Source organism: Saccopteryx leptura, chromosome 12 (assembly GCF_036850995.1).
Source record: "Saccopteryx leptura isolate mSacLep1 chromosome 12, mSacLep1_pri_phased_curated, whole genome shotgun sequence".
NCBI classification, from domain to species: domain Eukaryota; kingdom Metazoa; phylum Chordata; class Mammalia; order Chiroptera; family Emballonuridae; genus Saccopteryx; species Saccopteryx leptura.
The window spans coordinates 52,287,421-52,305,129 of record NC_089514.1 but is presented as its reverse complement, the minus strand read 5'-3'; the positions used below and the strand labels follow the sequence as shown (position 1 = coordinate 52,305,129).

The window sequence follows — 17,709 nt, the reverse complement described above, 5'->3', positions numbered from 1 at the left end:
ATAATAAGACTTCTTAAGAAGCAAATATTCAAAATAACTCTGTTAACTCATATCAGTGCTCAATAGTTTTTCCTTTCTTTTGATATTTCTACCTGAAGCAGTTTTGAAAAGTTAGAATCTTATCCGAAATCTTTTAACTGTATTTCAAAGCTTTTTTAAACACTTAGAAGAAATTTAGATACATTCATTTATTAATTTGTTATGCCATTCATTGATTCAGCAGATGTTTACTGAGCATTTTCTGTATTCCAGACACAATGCAAGGTACCAGATACAAAAGAGTATATAAGACACATCAAGAGGTCTGCATTCTAGTGAGATATAATGTCAACATATAAAGAGTTAAATAAAACATAGTATGAACAATATAATATAAATAGGCACAGGGGCTCTGGTGGCACCAGGCACCACAAAACTAACAAAATTTTCATCATGGAAGAAAGTGGGTAATGGGAGGTGACATGGGAAAGAAGGTGAAGAATTCCAGGCAAGAAAAGGGAGGGGGCAGCAAAGAATATAAAAACTTTAGCAGGCTCAAGAAACCACTTACAGATCTCTAATTCTGTAGATACCAAGTCCTTTAAAAAGTGGATGGTTTTGCCAAGGCCAAATGGCATATTTCGAGCTATAGCTTAGTTTGCCAGATTTCCAGTGCAGGACTATTTTCATTATTCTTGTATCTGTACATAGAAACTACTGTGGAGCATGACAATGATAAGTTACATTCACCTGTCAAAATAGCCTGCAGATGTGTTTTGTTTTTTAATTATAACCACACCTGATCCTCTGAAACTAACGCAGCATCAGTTAACAACAGAAGCCAATATTCTAACAATGAAAAGTAATATATGGCATAAAAATCAAGTGGGTAGAGAGTATCAAATATATTATATACCAGTTTTTTGGCTAAGCTAATAGTTATTAAATATTGTGTCCCCATAGACATAGAAAAACAAAAACTTGGGTAATCATTAAAACTCTAAAACATATTTTACTATTTATATAAAGTTTTTCTTTGTAATTTATGGAATTATGATTTATTCAGATGTTATTTTTGTTCTCTGTAAAACACCAAAATATTAATTCACAGATTTTCTCTATACCAAATGGTTATGGTTTTAAAGTAAAGTTTTCACTGGAAACACTATATTTACCATAAATAGTATTATTTACTATAATGATGGTGAGTACTTTTGCTCATTTTATTGCCATTAGGTAACATTTGTGCCTAAATCTTTATTATAATTTATTATTTTTTATTAGAGTGTTTATTTTTCTTAGGGAAGTATTTTACCAAGCATTATTATTATCTAAACTATGAATTTATTTTGTTCTTCATGCTGATAATAACATACGAAAGGAGAATCTTTTTCTTTTGAGAAAAATCTACCATTCCCCGTAGAAACACATTTGGTTCAGTTTACATAGCACATCAATTTGAGCACCTGTTTAGCTTCTTTGAAGTTTAAGTCAGACGGTTTATATTGTGTTGTTTGAGTTGTTCACAAACTATTTTCTTTTATCTGGATACAAAAAAGGGAATAGGGTAAAATTGGTAATATATCATCTTTTTTTTTCCTTTGTGCAGAAAACCTACCCTGAATGTATTATTTAGTATCATAGGGTTGCCATCTGGTGGCTTCAAGAGGTATTTGTTAACTTTATAGAATTGATTAAAAGTAGAACTTTGAAATGAGGTACCAAATTGGGAGTACAATAAAATTGATGTAAACTAATATAAAGTTTAATTTTGCATAATAACAACATTTGAAGATATAAAAGGTCTGGAAATATTTTAGGAAATTAAATCAAATAATAAAAGTTTATGTAATAAAAAACTGTCATGATTTTTAAGAAATCTATTTTGTCTTCCTTATGTACTAAACATTTGCACAGTCCATATTAAAAAAATAAGTCACATTTAGAAAAAAATAGAAAATGGTCTTCCTATTTTTAGATTAGAAATATAATCAAGTAGAATATTTAGAAACAAAAAATCTCAGAAAAATTTTCACTCTGGTGGATCAGTAGTTAAGTAACTCTTTTTTGGTCATCTCATTCATTAATACCATAAAGATGATGATCCCCAAGGCCTTCTAGTGAATTCAGCATTACTCTGTTTTAGATTCATTCAGTACAGAATCACACATATGGTTCATGTCCCTCTTACCTCAAATACTGTTTATTCACTTTGGGATTTAAAATTACTGGTGAAGACAGCACTGGTTGACTGAGGAAAACTATGTTTCTTTCCTCCCCCTTCTATTACCAAAGCACATGTTTAAATAAAAGTTTTGATATAATTTTCTCTATCAAGTTATATTTTTCTAAGTCCAGATATAAAACATCGTTGTTTTTCAGTTTTTGTTATTTTTTTATTGTGCCTCACACTTAGCATACAGAATAAACTCAACAAATACAGCTTTTTTGAAACTTGTTATCTTGAAAATTTTTCAATGCAAAGAAAAATTGAAAGAGGAGTAGAATTTACACTGATTCTTCAATTGTTAATATTCTATTCTAGTTGCTTCTCTCTCTCTCTTTCTTTCTCTGTCTTATATAATATGTATAATTTAAAAGTGAATTTCTTTGTGGGAAACTGTATTTATATTATACATAGTGTTTAAGTATTCATAGTGAATTTTCAGAACAGAGAAAACAATTTACACTTACATGTCTTTGTAAATGAAAAATAGTTTATTATAATCACACTACCAGACACGTATTTATTTTAAGCCTTTGAAATCAATTTTTAGCTCTATATTCTATTTCTAAAATTTGGTATAACAAAAACAGTCATCTTTACTTCTTAAAAATTAAGTCTGTTAGTCCAAGTTGAAAATAAGCTTCCTTCTGAGTGTCCCATTTATAACTCAGTTGATTACTTTCTCAAATTTTAAACATATATATATATGTTTAGTGAGGAGAGGAGGCAGAGAGATAGACTCCTGCATGAGCCCTGTCTGGGATCTATCCACTTGGCAAACCCACTAGGGGGGCTATGCTTTGCCCATCTGGGGTGTTCTGTTTTTCAACAACTGATCTCTTCTTAGTGCCCAAAGTGGAGCTTGTGGAGCCATTCTCAGCACCTGGGGCCAACTCGCTCCAATCAAGCCATGGCTGGAGTGGAAGAGAGAGAGAGAGAAATGAGGGGAGGGGTGGAGAAGCAGATGGGCACTTCTCCTGTGTGCCCTGACTAGGAATCAAATCTGGGTCATCCATATACCGGGCCAATGCTCTACCACTGAGCCAACCAACGAGGGCCACAAATATATTTAATCTTTTTAAGTTTTTAAAAGTTTTAAAGGCTTCACCATAGAAAAAAACCTCTGTAGTAATTGAAATAATTTTAACAATCTATACAATAAAATTTATAAATATGACACTCAAGTTCTTTCAAATTCTGTTTATATATTTGGTCAAAGTTTTATACCTATACCTTTAATAAACTCAAATTCTAAAATTGAGTGTACAGTTAAAACCTATGAAATAGAAACACAGTTCATTGCACTCTTAAACTTTAAAGAACTTTAAATACCATGTGTGCACACGGGTACACACTCCATATTTAACAGAAAAGTGTTAATACTTTGAGTTTAGCATACTCATCATCTCTGTATTTTTCAACCTGACTCATTAAGAAAATAATTACACCACCCTAAATCAGGGTTGCTACTTCCAGTGATCTGCTACTAGCATTTGCTTCTGGATCAGAGATTTTGCAAGGGACAGGACATGGAAGCTGCCTGGGCCACAACAGCCCTCTGGCTTCAGTGACTGGCATACTGATTGCCTCTCGTTGTCACTTTGACAAAAGAGGACTCCAAGTCCCTATGCTTGAGAGGAGCTGATCTTTCTAGGATTCCTTATGTATAAGTTATAGCCTCATATTATTTTTCTTTCTCTTCTCATAAACTACTTTCATGTCTTTCTCTCTGGCTGGCTCCAAACACATCGTCAGTTCTCAAGACACTGCATACATTTCTGTATTCCGCAATCATCTGATTTTAAGTCTGCAACCTCCACTACATGGCCCTGCTAACTTCATTATGTTGACTGCCCCATTAAATTATGAACTCTATTGCTTTCTTATTTAAGCAACAAACTTACCAATTAAATGGTGACTAGTTGGCTTATGTACAGCTTTGTCAGACTTCATGGTTCCCACACTTAAATCATGTTAATGGAAGCAATTTCTTGTTGTAAAAAGGATTTGAATTAGCTGGCTCACATATAATACCAATAATAATAATAATTAATAATAATAATATCCCAATGATATGAAAGTTAAGAGAATTTTAGTAAAATAAGATCAAAACCAGGTTATTTATCAAATCCTCATATATATCTCAGTATGTGCCAGCTACTCTTTTTAAGTGCTTAACTCTTAAACCCTTTTGAGTGCTATTCCTATTTATAAATGAGGAAACTGGGAGGTTAAACAACCTGTCCAAGTTCACACAGCTGGGAAGTGGCAGACTCTGAATTGAAACTGACAGTCTGGCTATACCAAGCATGCACTTAACAATAAAATTATTTTCATAAGGTTGAAGTCATAGTGAACCTAGATATGGTGGTTCATACACTGCCTTCAGATCCTGAAACAAGCATTGACTTCTTTTTTAACTGATGTTTTCCTGTAGGTAGTGAATTGTTTGCTGGACTCTACAGCGACTACTGGGGCAGAGATGCTGCCATCTTCCGGAGCATGGGACGACTGGCCCACATTCGCACGGAGCATGATGATGAGCGTCTGTTGAAAGGTAGGGTTGAGAACAACTAGGTATGTAAATCAAAATAAACGTAAATCTAGAAATCATGGGGAATTTGCCATTTTTATAGTGATAACTACAAATATAATTTATAAATTTTACAAAATTTAGGATTTTTACAATTGACAATAATTGTGAATTAAAATAGATGATGTATGTATATTGGGTTTTTTTTTTTGTAAATGTTAACAGATTATTTTTTTTATTAAATTTAAGGCAGTGACATTGATAAATCAGGGTACATATGTTGAGAGAAAACATCTCCAGATTATTTTGACCTTTGATTATGCTGTATACCCCTCACCCAAAGTCAAATTGTCTTCCATCACCTTCTATCTAGTTTTCTTTGTGCCCCTCCCCTCCCCCCACCCCTTCTCTCTCCTTCCCACCCCATCCCTCCCCCTTACCCCGTTACCATCACATTCTTGTCCATGTCTCTGAGTCTCATTTTATGTCCTTGTAAATCTCAACACCAGGAAGACAAACAATCCAATCAAAAAATGGGAAAAAGAAATGAATAGACACTTCTCCAAAGAGGACATACAGATGGCCAATAGGCATATGAAAAAATGCTCAACATCACTAATCATTAGAGAAATGCAAATTAAAACCACAATGAGATAACACCTCACACCAGTCAGAATGGTGCTCATCAACAAAACAACACAGAATAAGTGCTGGTGAGGATGTGGAGAAAAGGGAACCCTCCTGCAGGTGGGAATGCAGACTGGTGCAGCCTCTATGGAGATTCCTCAAAAAATTGAAAATTGAACTGCCTTTTGACCCAGCTATCCCACTTTTAGGAATATACCCCAAGGACACCATAGACCTGCTCCAAAAGGAGAAATTCACCCCCATGTTTGTGGCAGCATTGTTCACAATAGCGAAGATCTGGAAACAGCCCAAGTGTCCATCAGTGGACGAGTGGATTAAAAAGCTTTGGTACATATATACTATGGAATACTACTCAGCCATAAGAAATGATGACATGGGATCATTTACAATAACATGGATGGACCTTGATAACATTATACTGAGTGAAATAAGTAAATCAGAAAAAACTAAGAACTATATGAATCTATACATATATTTTTTTTTATCAAAATTATTTGCGGCCCTGGTCAGTTGGCTCAGCAGTAGAGCATTGACCCTGCCTATAGAAGTCCTGGGTTCGATTCCTGGTCAGGGCACACAGGAGAGGCGACCATCTGCTTCTCCCCTCCTCCCCCTTCTCTCTCTCTCTCTTTCTTTCTCTCTTCTCCTTCTGCAGCCATTGCTCAAATGGTTTGAACAAGTTGACCCCAGGTGCTGAGGATGGCTCCATGGCCTCGCCTCAGATCATGAAATAGCTCAGTTGCCAAGCCAAGGAGCACTGGCCCAGATGGGCAGAGCATTCCCTGGTAGGGGCTTGCAGGGTGGGTCCTAGTCAGGGCACATGTGGGAGTCTGTTTCTGCCTCCCCACCTCTTGCTTAATAATAATTTTTAAAAATTGTTGCCTTTGTTGTAAAGCCGAATTACATTTCAACAATGTTTAGAAATCAAGATTTAAATGGAGAAAGCAAAGCAAATATTTGAAAAGTTAAAAGTCCTTTCATCCAATAAGTTGTTTTATCATTTGGCATCATTTTGGATGAATTGATTGCTTTGTTTTGCTTGTTTTAAGGGGATTGCATTTTAGAGAAAAATTAATCAGTAGGAAAATTACTAGCCATTCATTGACATGGACTTCTTTGTAAGAAATAACTTGTATATTTTGGCATACTCGTATACCTAGGGACTAAAATATCATTTTATAGTGAACATTTTCATTGGTTTCAGCCTTTTTATTAAGCGTTAAAGTGCATAGTCATTATTGGCAGCATATTATTATTTTAATACTTGACCTACTATATCAAAGTTTGTTTTCTCAGATCCTTTAGATTGTAAGCACAAAAACTTAAACTTTCCATCTTAAAATGACTACTAGAAAATTAATAAAAATACATTTCTTTACAAAATATTTTACATATATTTACATTAATGTTTTCTTTATTTTTATTTTTTTTGTATTTTTCTGAAGCTGGAAACGGGGAGAGACAGACAGACTCCTGCATGCACCCGACCGGGATCCACCCGGCATGCCCACCAGGGGGCGATGCTCTGCCCACCAGGGGGCTATGCTCTGCCCCTCCGGGGCATCACTCTGTTGCGACCAGAGCCACTATAGCGCCTGGGGCAGAGGCCAAGGAGCCATCCCCAGGGCCCGGGCCATCTCTGCTCCAGTGGAGCCTCGGCTGCGGGAGGGGAAGAGAGAGACAGAGAGGAAGGAGAGGGGGAGGGGTGGAGAAGCAGATGGGCGCTTCTCCTGTGTGCCCTGGCCGGGAATCGAACCCGGGACTTCTGCAGGCCAGGCCGATGCTCTACCACTGAGCCAACTGGCCAGGGCCCCTACATTAACTTTTTATACGTATGGGAATAAATTATTTATGAAAGTTGCTGTCATGGTGCCTCCAATTTGTTATTTTTTAAATGCATTTCAAGTCTATAAGGTATAGTGTTCAAATACTTTTCACCTGGATTCTTATTTTCAAATTGAATTGTCCTCTAATATTTAAAAAAATCCTGTTTATTGCAAATAAAAGAGATATCTACATGATTTTTAATGTTTAATATAAAACTTCAAGGAAAATATTTCTTCATAAATAATGTAAGTTAAACTGAAGTCCTCTTGTGATGAATAATTGAGTAAACAATTATTCTGTTGTAATAACTATTTCAATTTTCTTCTGTTTTTTTCTTATAGAACCTAAATTTGTAGGTTCATATATGATTCCAGACAATGAAGACCGAGATGACAACAAAGTGTATTTCTTTTTTACTGAGAAGGCCCTAGAGGCAGAGAACACCGCCCATGCGATCTACACCAGAGTGGGGCGACTTTGCATGGTGGGAGTGCCTGTTTCACAATTTATGATCATGCCTTTGTTCATGTTATAGTAGCTTTCTACTTTAAAATATTGCCACTATTATGTAGGCTGTCTAACATTTGTATTTACTATCTTCATTTTTATACTTCATATTTAGTGAAAGTTTACTCTTAAAAGAGCTTTTTCAAAGCCATACTAAAGAAATAATCTATAATTAAGCTGTACTTCTTTTACCACTGAAGTTTGAGCTCCAGTTTTAAAAATTAATTTAAGCAAACATATTTTTAGTTTCTTTAGTCCACATTCTAACTATGTTTCTACAATGCAGTTGGTTGATTCTGTAGAAGAAAAACGTCTGTAGGTGGTTAGATATTCAGATAGATTGTCTGAGAACATTTAAAACCAGCTTAAGTACAATATATATTGAGAGAATGCTAGTATTGCAAGTGTAAAGGTACTCTGATATTTAAGAAGATATTTAACAAGTACATTTAAGAAGAGATTTTTATATATCTCACTGTATACATCTAGTACATATTTAGTATATGCATTATGTGTCCTTTTGTTTATGTGTGTATGTTTGAAGTTCTTTTTTCTAGAAAAAAGAAAAAGAAATGTCAGTTACTATATTTATGAGATAAGAAATTTATCAATAAAATAATAAAGGTTACTGTATCATAAAAGTCACTACTTTTTTTAGGAGAGACCATTCTATTAACATTGTTTAATACTTATAAACTATATTTAATGTCCAGGGTAAAAGACACTGTGACCAAGTAGAATGTGAAAACCTAAAAAAAATTATGGAGACATGGAGAGTTGCTTCTGTTATTATTTGAAGTTTATGCTAAATGAAAAATCTGCATGTTTAATGATATGAAATCTGTTCATAAATATTCTTTGGGTACACACTTACCTGCCATTCGTTTTTCACAGAATGATGTGGGAGGACAGAGAATACTGGTGAATAAGTGGAGTACTTTCCTAAAAGCGAGGCTGGTTTGCTCAGTACCAGGACTAAATGGAATTGATACATATTTTGATGAATTAGGTAAATACTAGGATGTCTTTCAATAACCCTCACTGTTTCTGGCACATGTGGAAAACTTGCTTTTCGCAGTGTTTGACTTCTATCTTTCTTAGAGCAAGTTTGTGTTCTTTTCATTTTGGCCAAGTCCACATGGTGGGGCAAAAGAGTTACAGGAACAGAAAGAGACCCTCTCATTAGCTTAGAGTCAGCACCCTCGGTCTTTTCTTGAGGCTCAGCTCAAAGCCATGCTGAACAGCCGAGTGTTTCAGTCTGTTGTGATTTGCTCATAGTTATGATTATGAAAATTTATTTTATAATCGATAATGAGTTCTAAACTATTATATGTCAGTATATTTTCTTTTTTTTTTTTTCTTTTTTTTTTTTTTGTATCTTTCTGAAGCTGGAAACGGGGAGGCAGTCAGACAGACTCCTGCATGCACCCAATCGGGATCCACCCAGCATGCCCACCAGGGGGCGATGCTCTGCCCCTCCGGGGCGTCACTCTTGGCGACCAGAGCCACTCCAGCTCCTGAGGCAAAGGCCATGGAGCCATCCCCAGTGCCTGGGCCATCTTTGCTCCAGTGGAGCCTCGGCTGCGGGAGGGGAAGAGAGACAGAGAGGAAGAAGAGGGGGAGGGGTGGAGAAGCAGATGGGCGCTTCTCCTGTGTGCCCTGGCCGGGAATCGAACCCGGGATTCTTGCATGCCAGGCCGACGCTCTTCCACTGAGCCAACCGGCCAGGGCTCAGTATATTTTCTTTACATCAAAGAGGACTAAAAATACTGAGTGATATAATGGTCTTTAATTTTTCAGAGGATGTTTTTTTGCTGCATACCAGAGATCCTAAGAACCCAGTGATATTTGGACTCTTTAACACTACCAGGTGAGACATCCACATGGTCAATAAAAACATGAAACAAAATATGCCTTCCCCTTCACTGTGTATCTTACTTGGAAATACTATCGACCTGTTGTCTTTCTCACTTTCTATACTTTATAAGTCACCAATTTCTTTTTGTTCTCCTATGTTTACAATTGTTCTCTCATTTTTAAAGCCACCCTCTCAATCTAGATCCTTATTTGTTTTCGTTTGAAATATCCCAGCATCCTCCAATGTTCCATATTCTAATTGTCTCCCTCTCTGATCCACAACAGAATAAATATTTCTCACATAGTTTATAAGATATAAGTTTCATGCTGTGGAGCCTAGGATAATTTTTTACTGAGGTGTCATTGGTTGTCATTATGTAAGTTTTTGATATACAACATCATAATTCAATACCTGTATATACCATAGTGTGGTATATACATTTTCATTCATTACCACGTATTTGACCCCCTTTCCCCAGTTAGCCATCCCTAAACCCCTCCCCTCTGTTAACCACCAATCTGGTATCTGTAGGTATGAATTTGTCTTCATTTGTTTGTTCATTTCTTTCTTTTTTGTTTTATATTCCACAAGACTGCAATCATCAGTTTTTGTCCTTTTCTGTCTGTCTTCTTTATGAATTTGACTCCAATAACAAAGCAACAAATAGGATGATTCTTCTAATAGTCATATAAACCTTTCCAAGTCAGGCTTTCAAAGCTTTTAATCAGCTGTTACCCGCTCAGCTTTGGAAGTATTTCCTCTAAGCTCTCTAATACTACTTTGACAGAATCCCAATGTCTGCATCTCGAGTTCCCGTCACTATGATTGTATTTATCCATTTCTCTTGTTTCAGACAACTTTCTCTTTCAACATTATTTACATTGGTTCTTCAAGTGAACCTGTCAACTTTCATCTTCAATTAACAGTGATTGTTCCTTAACCACAAAACACTCTATTCACCCTTAACTCTGATTGTCCTATTTCTGGGCCAATTCACAGAGAACACATGTCTGAAATTTGCCTTCCATATTTTAAATGTAAATAAGCTACTTATGTTTAGGGCTTATAATCTATTATTTTTCTTTCCTGTGTTTTCATATTTTATATACATTGAAGAGTGATGGGAAAATACAGTGTTAGAATCAGTTTGGTTGAAAGTTTATATATTATATATACAGAATGTCCCGAGAGTCTTTCCAGATATGGTCAAGTGAAGCAGAGATGACTGGAATGGGGGGAAAGACTACACCCCAGTTCTCCAGGAAGGTATCAGATGATACGACTTGTAACTCCCCTTTTACATGGCATTGGCCTCAAACTGACAGAATCATATTTCACTTGTTTCCTTAGTGTCTCTTCACAAAGCCTAGGGTTAGTCTCTTGGGTGATTTTGTATGCTCACTTTGAAAAAATAATAAAGCTGTTTGGACAAGTTTCCTGCTATTTTAACTTTTCTTCAACAGAGGAAAGTGGGAACAATTTTGCTATCAATTGTTCCTTAATGCAAAGAAAATAGTTAATATAGGTTGGTAGTTATCATAGTCTGTATTAATCGCTGACCTTTTTAAACTTCATATTCTCCCTAAGCCAGTAGAGAGTTTATACATTGCATGATAATACCATGGCTTTTTGTAATAAATACAAGTATGGAATAACCAGTACTGTTTTCTATGAATTAGTATGATCAATTTGTAAGCTACTTTCCTAAATAATAACATTATGGATATGTCTAGATTTCAAAGATATTATTTTCTTTCATAATTTCAGTGTTAACTGTTTAGTATAACATAAATCAGAGAAAAGGTTTTCCAGCTGTTACCTGATGTAAGAGCTGATACTTGTAGCCTGGTGATCAAAGGTTTATTGCCATTTCAGTTGGGAAACTATCTCTGGTTTTCTCACTATCACAGGTATTTCCAATTGCTTCAAGGTGTGTTATAAAATGTGTGAATTGATGTCCTAAGACAGTAACATAACTGCTGTTCTACAGGTGTCTGAGAGCAGGGACTTTTATATTTATAAAGAACTTTGCATCCTGCAAAGCTCTTTCACAGCATTATTTTATTTCTCACAATGACAAGGTTGGCTAAATGTAAGAATTCATTCATGCCAAACTAAGAAAAGGGCAAGAATTTCAAAGCACATCATTTAAAAATGTCCTTTTGCAGGATTTTATTATGTATGCTCCCAGTAAAATTTATCATAGTTAGTCAACTACTGTCTTTATCTTCTGAAAGTAGAAATTTTTATCTAGAAAATAATGTCAATTGCTGCTAGTTCTGGAGGTAAAGAGTCTGGGTTCTACATAACTTAAATAATTTTCCCCAAATTAATCTAGTTAGTCGGTCATCTTTTCCCTCTAACACTGTTCTCAGTGACCTGGAGGAAGGAGTATATAGCAAACTTTTGTACATCATGCCAAGTTAAGAGTGAAGCAAAGCCCCTGATTTTTATGAGACTTTAGCTTCTTATTCACTGATACAAGCAATAAAATTTGAATAGAATTTATAGCAATATTAATAATATGGTGATTAGGAGAACACTGTCTATTCTGAATATGATGTATTATACAAGAAGATAAAACCTTAAAATGAAAAATTCAACTTAGGAATAAATCTTTTAAAATAGTAACAGACTGACAGCTGTCAGAAGGAATTCAGGTTGGGGGCTGGGTGAAAAAGTGAAAGGATTAAGCAAAGAAAAAACTTATAGACACAGTGTGGGGATTGTAGGAGGAAAGGGGAGTAAGACGGGTAGAGGAGGGTAAAGGGGGATAGATGACGATGAAGGAAGGCTTATTTTGGAGTGGTAACACAATGCAATATACAGATGATGTGTTATAGAATTGTATACCTGAAACCTGTATAGTTTTATTAACCAATGTCACCTCAGTGAATTCTCATTTTAAATGAGAAGAGGGGAAATAGTGAGACTCCCGCATGCTCTTCAACCAGGATCTACCCAGCAACCCCATCTTGGGCCAATTCTTGAATATCAAGCTATTTTTAGCACCTGAGAGTGACATACTTGGACCAACCAAGCCATCCTCAGCCCCCAGGGCCATACTAAAATCAACTGAGCCACTAACAATGGGAAGGGACAAGGGAGAGAAGAGGAAGAGGGAGAGGGAGAGGGAGAGAAGCAGATGGTCGCTTCTCCTGTGTGCCCTGACCAGTGATGGACCCTGGGAAGTCCGTACACTGGGCTGATGCTCTATCCACTGAGCTACCAGCCAGGGCCTCAACTAAAAAATTTTAAAAAGATATTATAAGTGAAAAAAAATAATAAACCCATATCTTCCTTAAACATATAAAAACAATAAAAAAATACAATATTAAATTTAGCAATAATAAAGTGAAGTGATACAACTATGTCATACTTTTGATACTAACAATACCATTTTTAATTTATTATAAAAATAGGCAAAGAGCCCTGGCCGGTTGGCTCAGCGGTAGAGCGTCGGCCTAGCGTGCGGAGGACCCGGGTTCGATTACCGGCCAGGGCACACAGGAGAACCGCCCATTTGCTTCTCCACCCCTCCACCGCGCTTTCCTCTCTGTCTCTCTCTTCCCCTCCCGCAGCCGAGGCTCCATTGGAGCAAAGATGGCCCGGGCGCTGGGGATGGCTCTGTGGCCTCTGCCTCAGGTGCTAGAGTGGCTCTGGTCGCAACATGGCGACGCCCAGGATGGGCAGCGTCGCCCCATGGTGGGCGGGCCCGGTGGATCCCGGTCGGGCGCATGCGGGAGTCTGTCTGACTGTCTCTCCCTGTTTCCAGCTTCAGAAAAATGAAAAAAAAAAAAAATAGGCAAAGAAATATTAAGTTTTGGAGTTTTAATACTTGAAATATTAAAATAGTTTACATTTCTAGAATATTCTCTGCTTAAGGGATTGTACCACTTTTACCATAAAACTTTATTCTTATCTATGTAGTCTATAGGGTTTGATTAAGTGACCTCCAAATCAGTTCCATAATAGTAATTATCTTTTTTGTTTTTGTTGTATTTTTCAGTAATATATTTAGAGGACATGCCATATGTGTCTATCACATGTCTAGCATCCGGGCAGCTTTTAATGGACCATATGCACATAAGGAAGGACCTGAATATCACTGGTCACTCTACGAAGGGAAAGTCCCTTATCCAAGGCCTGGTTCTGTAAGTTGAGGCATTTAACAAAGACTTCTTATTTTTAGAGGCTTTTAATAATATCTTGTTCACAGTTTTAAATGCTTTACAAAACTGCATTGAACAGTTAAATTCTACATCTATAAAAATATACTTGACTACCTCATGATAAAGCTAAATAATTTCTTCTATCTAGCTGTATGCTTGTTAATTAAAGAAAGAAATCTATGATTGGTTCATCTTAGCATCATTATGAACTATGTGTTTTCATTGATATTTTGGCTAAGTAACATCAACTAAATTTTATTTTTAAGGGTACTGGTGAATACAGAAACATCCAATCAAAGGAGCATCCTACTCCTTCCTGCCTCTTCAGGAAAATTAGGGCTACATATTTCCAAGCAGGAGACATTTTTATATTCTAATATTTGGGTTCTAAGTTTCTTAGGCCAAACTTTCTCCTCTATTCTCAATTTAGTATATCTATTGTAAAATAGCTTTTTCCCTGCCCCTGAGAACACTTAGTATCTCATTTACCTTTCTTGCTGGCTCCTAGGGAAAAGTGCCGACACAAAAGTGTTACCAGAGCACAGGAAGTTCCATCTCCTGCCTCTGAACCTGTGCTACCAAGATTTTCCCTCACCAGCCATTCAAACATTTGTGCTTTTAATTGCACATGTGTCTAAAAATGATGATGATGATGATGGCTATGTTTATGATGATGACAACAATGGTTTTGTATCATGTATACCAGGGGTCCCCAAACTACAGCCCGCGGGCCGCATGCGGCCCCCTGAGGCCATTTATCCAGCCCCCGCTGCAGTTCCGGAAGGGGCACCTCTTTCGTTGGTGGTCAGTAAGAGGAGCATAGTTCCCATTGAAATACTGGTCAGTTTGTTGATTTAAATTTACTTGTTCTTTATTTTAAATATTGTATTTGTTCCCGTTTTGTTTTTTTACTTTAAAATAAGATATGTACAGTGTGCATAGGAATTTGTTCATAGTTTTTTTTATAGTCCGGCCCTCCAATGGTCTGAGGGACAGTGAACTGGCCCCCTGTGTAAAAAGTTTGGGGACCCCTGATGTATACTGTGTGCAATAAGGTTGGGAACACGTATGATCATTTTCTGTGCTCTGTGAATCATGGAGAACATTTAACTTGTCATGCAAGTCAAAGTCTATTCTTTTATGAGCAGCTGGTGAAAACCCATCACTATACTGATTTCACAAGTACTTGCAAGTCAAGTAGGAACATTTTGCAGAGCCAAATCCAAAGTGGAAACAAACCTTACTTCCATTAGCAAGTGTAAGGCTTTACCATTTCAATCACTCTCTCTCACTAGCTTAAAGTTATGACTTCCAGTAAGACATAAAGTATACGTTATTTCACTCTATTGATTGAAATTACAATTTAAATGGAGAAAACCCACTCCTGTGGCTTTGCTGGAAAAGCTTCTTGAAACCACATGGTATTAAAGGAGATTTGGAGGAAGTGACTGGTTGCTGAACTGCTTCCAGGCTGGTCCAAAATGTTTCCAATTATGTACCATGAAAAAACACTCAAATGAAAATTCAGGCCAAATTAAGGAATATGGCCTCAATTTTGAAAACAAACCGTTAAAAATGCCCTCTTTGCAGAATCTGATTACTAAACTACTGTATTTATACTCTAAAGTGGAAAATTTTTATCAAGATAATCACTGCAATTGCTGCTGATTCTGGAGGAAAATATGCAGAATGAGTTGAGTGCTTAATGGCTTGCATGGTTCAGTAGTCAGAGGTATTCCAAGAAGTAACTGAAGGTGCTGCTGGACATTTAGTTTTAGAGAGGTGATTTAAGAATGGAGATATGTTTTAGCAAATATTTCTGGTTTTCTCAATTTATTTTGTCTAATCCAGATAAAAATTATATAAATTCATAAAGATTATAGTAGAACAGAGAGGGTCTTTTCTTAATCAATAGTGATGGAATTTGAATAGGTTTCTATAGTATGTTACAGCACTAAATTCTATAGTCAGTGAGTCAGTTGGAATCATCACCAGTCATATCATCATAGTCTCCATATGGGAAAGCTATTTTGTGCTGTTATGATCCTTCATTTAGGGAGGGGAAGATTTATCACAACAAAGAGGCTTTTAGTTTTTCCCTGAACAGTATGTTGTTTACCTTCAAAATTTAATATACAATGTGAAAAAAGTAAATTTCAGAAAACTGGAAATAGTTTCAATATTTGTGATACTATGCATTTTTACCACCTTCAACCTATACCGATATTTAATATATTTCACTTTAGCAGGATTTCACAACTTTCTGTGTATTTCTAGTGTTGTATGTTTAAAATAATTCAAACTATCCTTGCAATTCTCAATGTAGATTTCCTTTCTGTAGTGAAGAATATATGCTTACTCAATGTTTCTAGATGTACATTTAATTAAATGCATATAACCAGTTTTTCTAATTTTTTTTATAGTTAATTTTCAGTTTGCTCTTTAGGTGTAAGGCAAAAAAAAAAAAAAAAAAAAGACGTCTTCTCCTTGTATTTTAGTGTGCCAGTAAAGTTAACGGAGGGAGGCACGCAACCACGAAAGACTATCCCGATGAGGCCATTCGATTCGCAAGAAGCCATCCGCTTATGTACCAGCCCATAAAGCCTGCCCATAAAAAACCAATACTGGTAAAAACAGATGGAAAGTATAACCTGAAGCAAATAGCAGTGGATCAGGTAGAAGCAGAGGATGGTCAATACGATGTCTTGTTTATTGGAACAGGTAAATAGATTAGAAAGACTCAGAGATATTTAAATTAAACCCTATAATCAATAACATTATTCATATTGTTTAAAAACTACCTATCAACAAGTCTCTTTGTGATCCATTATTTGCTTATTTGCTGCAATGAAGAGAGGATTTGAGGTAGTTACACCCTGTTTATATCAATACTTTATACACTTGAACAAATAAATAAGTGAAGGAACAAATAACTGATGTTAAAAAACAAAGCTGGTTCCAAGTAGAATTTATCATAGAGGAAGGAAGCAGCTCAAGATGGTTCTCCTGTCATTCCCAGGCGTATTGTTAACTCTGGCTGCTCATTAAGGTCTTAAGACTTTTTAAACATTTGGAGCAATAACTTCACTTAAACCTTTAATTACAGCAGTGTTTATCAGGCCCTATCAGAATCAACCATTTTTAACAAACAGGCCAAGTGTTACTCATAATGAAGGTAAATGTTTAGGCCAAATTTGTAATATGCTGCATTAATAAAATAAATTGTAATAAATGTGCTAAAAGTGAAAAGTTTCAAATAAAGCTATAATTTCAATGAATGCTGTACATTGTATCTATCTTGTGGAATAGAACTTGGACTCTTTTAGCATCCAGGTAATATGTAGCAAATTCTGTCAAATACCTTAAAATTCTAGTCATTTAAGAAGTTTTTTAAATGATAATTTCTCTCTTTTTTCATATGTGTCATAGAATTTGCTATATCAGTTGCTATTTAGAAAAATAGGCATTCTACCATGCATAACTTTAATCACAGACATTTAATTTTAAAGAGACATTGCATATGCCCAGATCAGGAATCAGGCTATAACATTAATATTGGTACTTGGGCTTTTGCAGTCATATATTTATTTAATTTTTTTAAAAATTTTCCATTGATTTTATAGAGAGAGAAAGGGAGGGAAGCATCAACTCTTTGTTCCACTTTATTCTTCCATTTTAGATGTGCACTCACTAGTTGCTTCTCATGTGTGCCCTGACCGGGGATCAAACCCATGGTTTCAGTGCTCTGGTACAACACTCTATCCACTAAGCCACTTGGCCAGGGCCTGCAGTCATACTTTTTGAAAAAGCAAACATTTAAGTAAGGAAATATTCTTTTGATTTTCAGAAATTGATCTGATGCTGGCTATATTTTATCCGTTTATTTTAGGAGATTAATGTTAATAATATGCTGTGTACTATGGGATCAAGAGTAAAAAAAAAACATCAGATTTTTTTA

General features: G+C 35.9%; 1 protein-coding gene across 1 annotated transcript in view; it reads left to right on the top strand.

Moving 5' to 3' along the window:
* SEMA3E (semaphorin 3E) overlaps positions 1–17,709 on the top strand; it is a 310,664-nt gene that overhangs the window by 251,707 nt on the left and 41,248 nt on the right. Inside the window, exons 6-11 of the mRNA XM_066353922.1 lie at positions 4,644–4,763; positions 7,556–7,698; positions 8,616–8,730; positions 9,522–9,591; positions 13,589–13,733; positions 16,250–16,472. Of these exons, the coding sequence (XP_066210019.1) occupies positions 4,644–4,763; positions 7,556–7,698; positions 8,616–8,730; positions 9,522–9,591; positions 13,589–13,733; positions 16,250–16,472 (816 nt within the window). The remainder of the gene's footprint in view (positions 1–4,643; positions 4,764–7,555; positions 7,699–8,615; positions 8,731–9,521; positions 9,592–13,588; positions 13,734–16,249; positions 16,473–17,709) is intronic.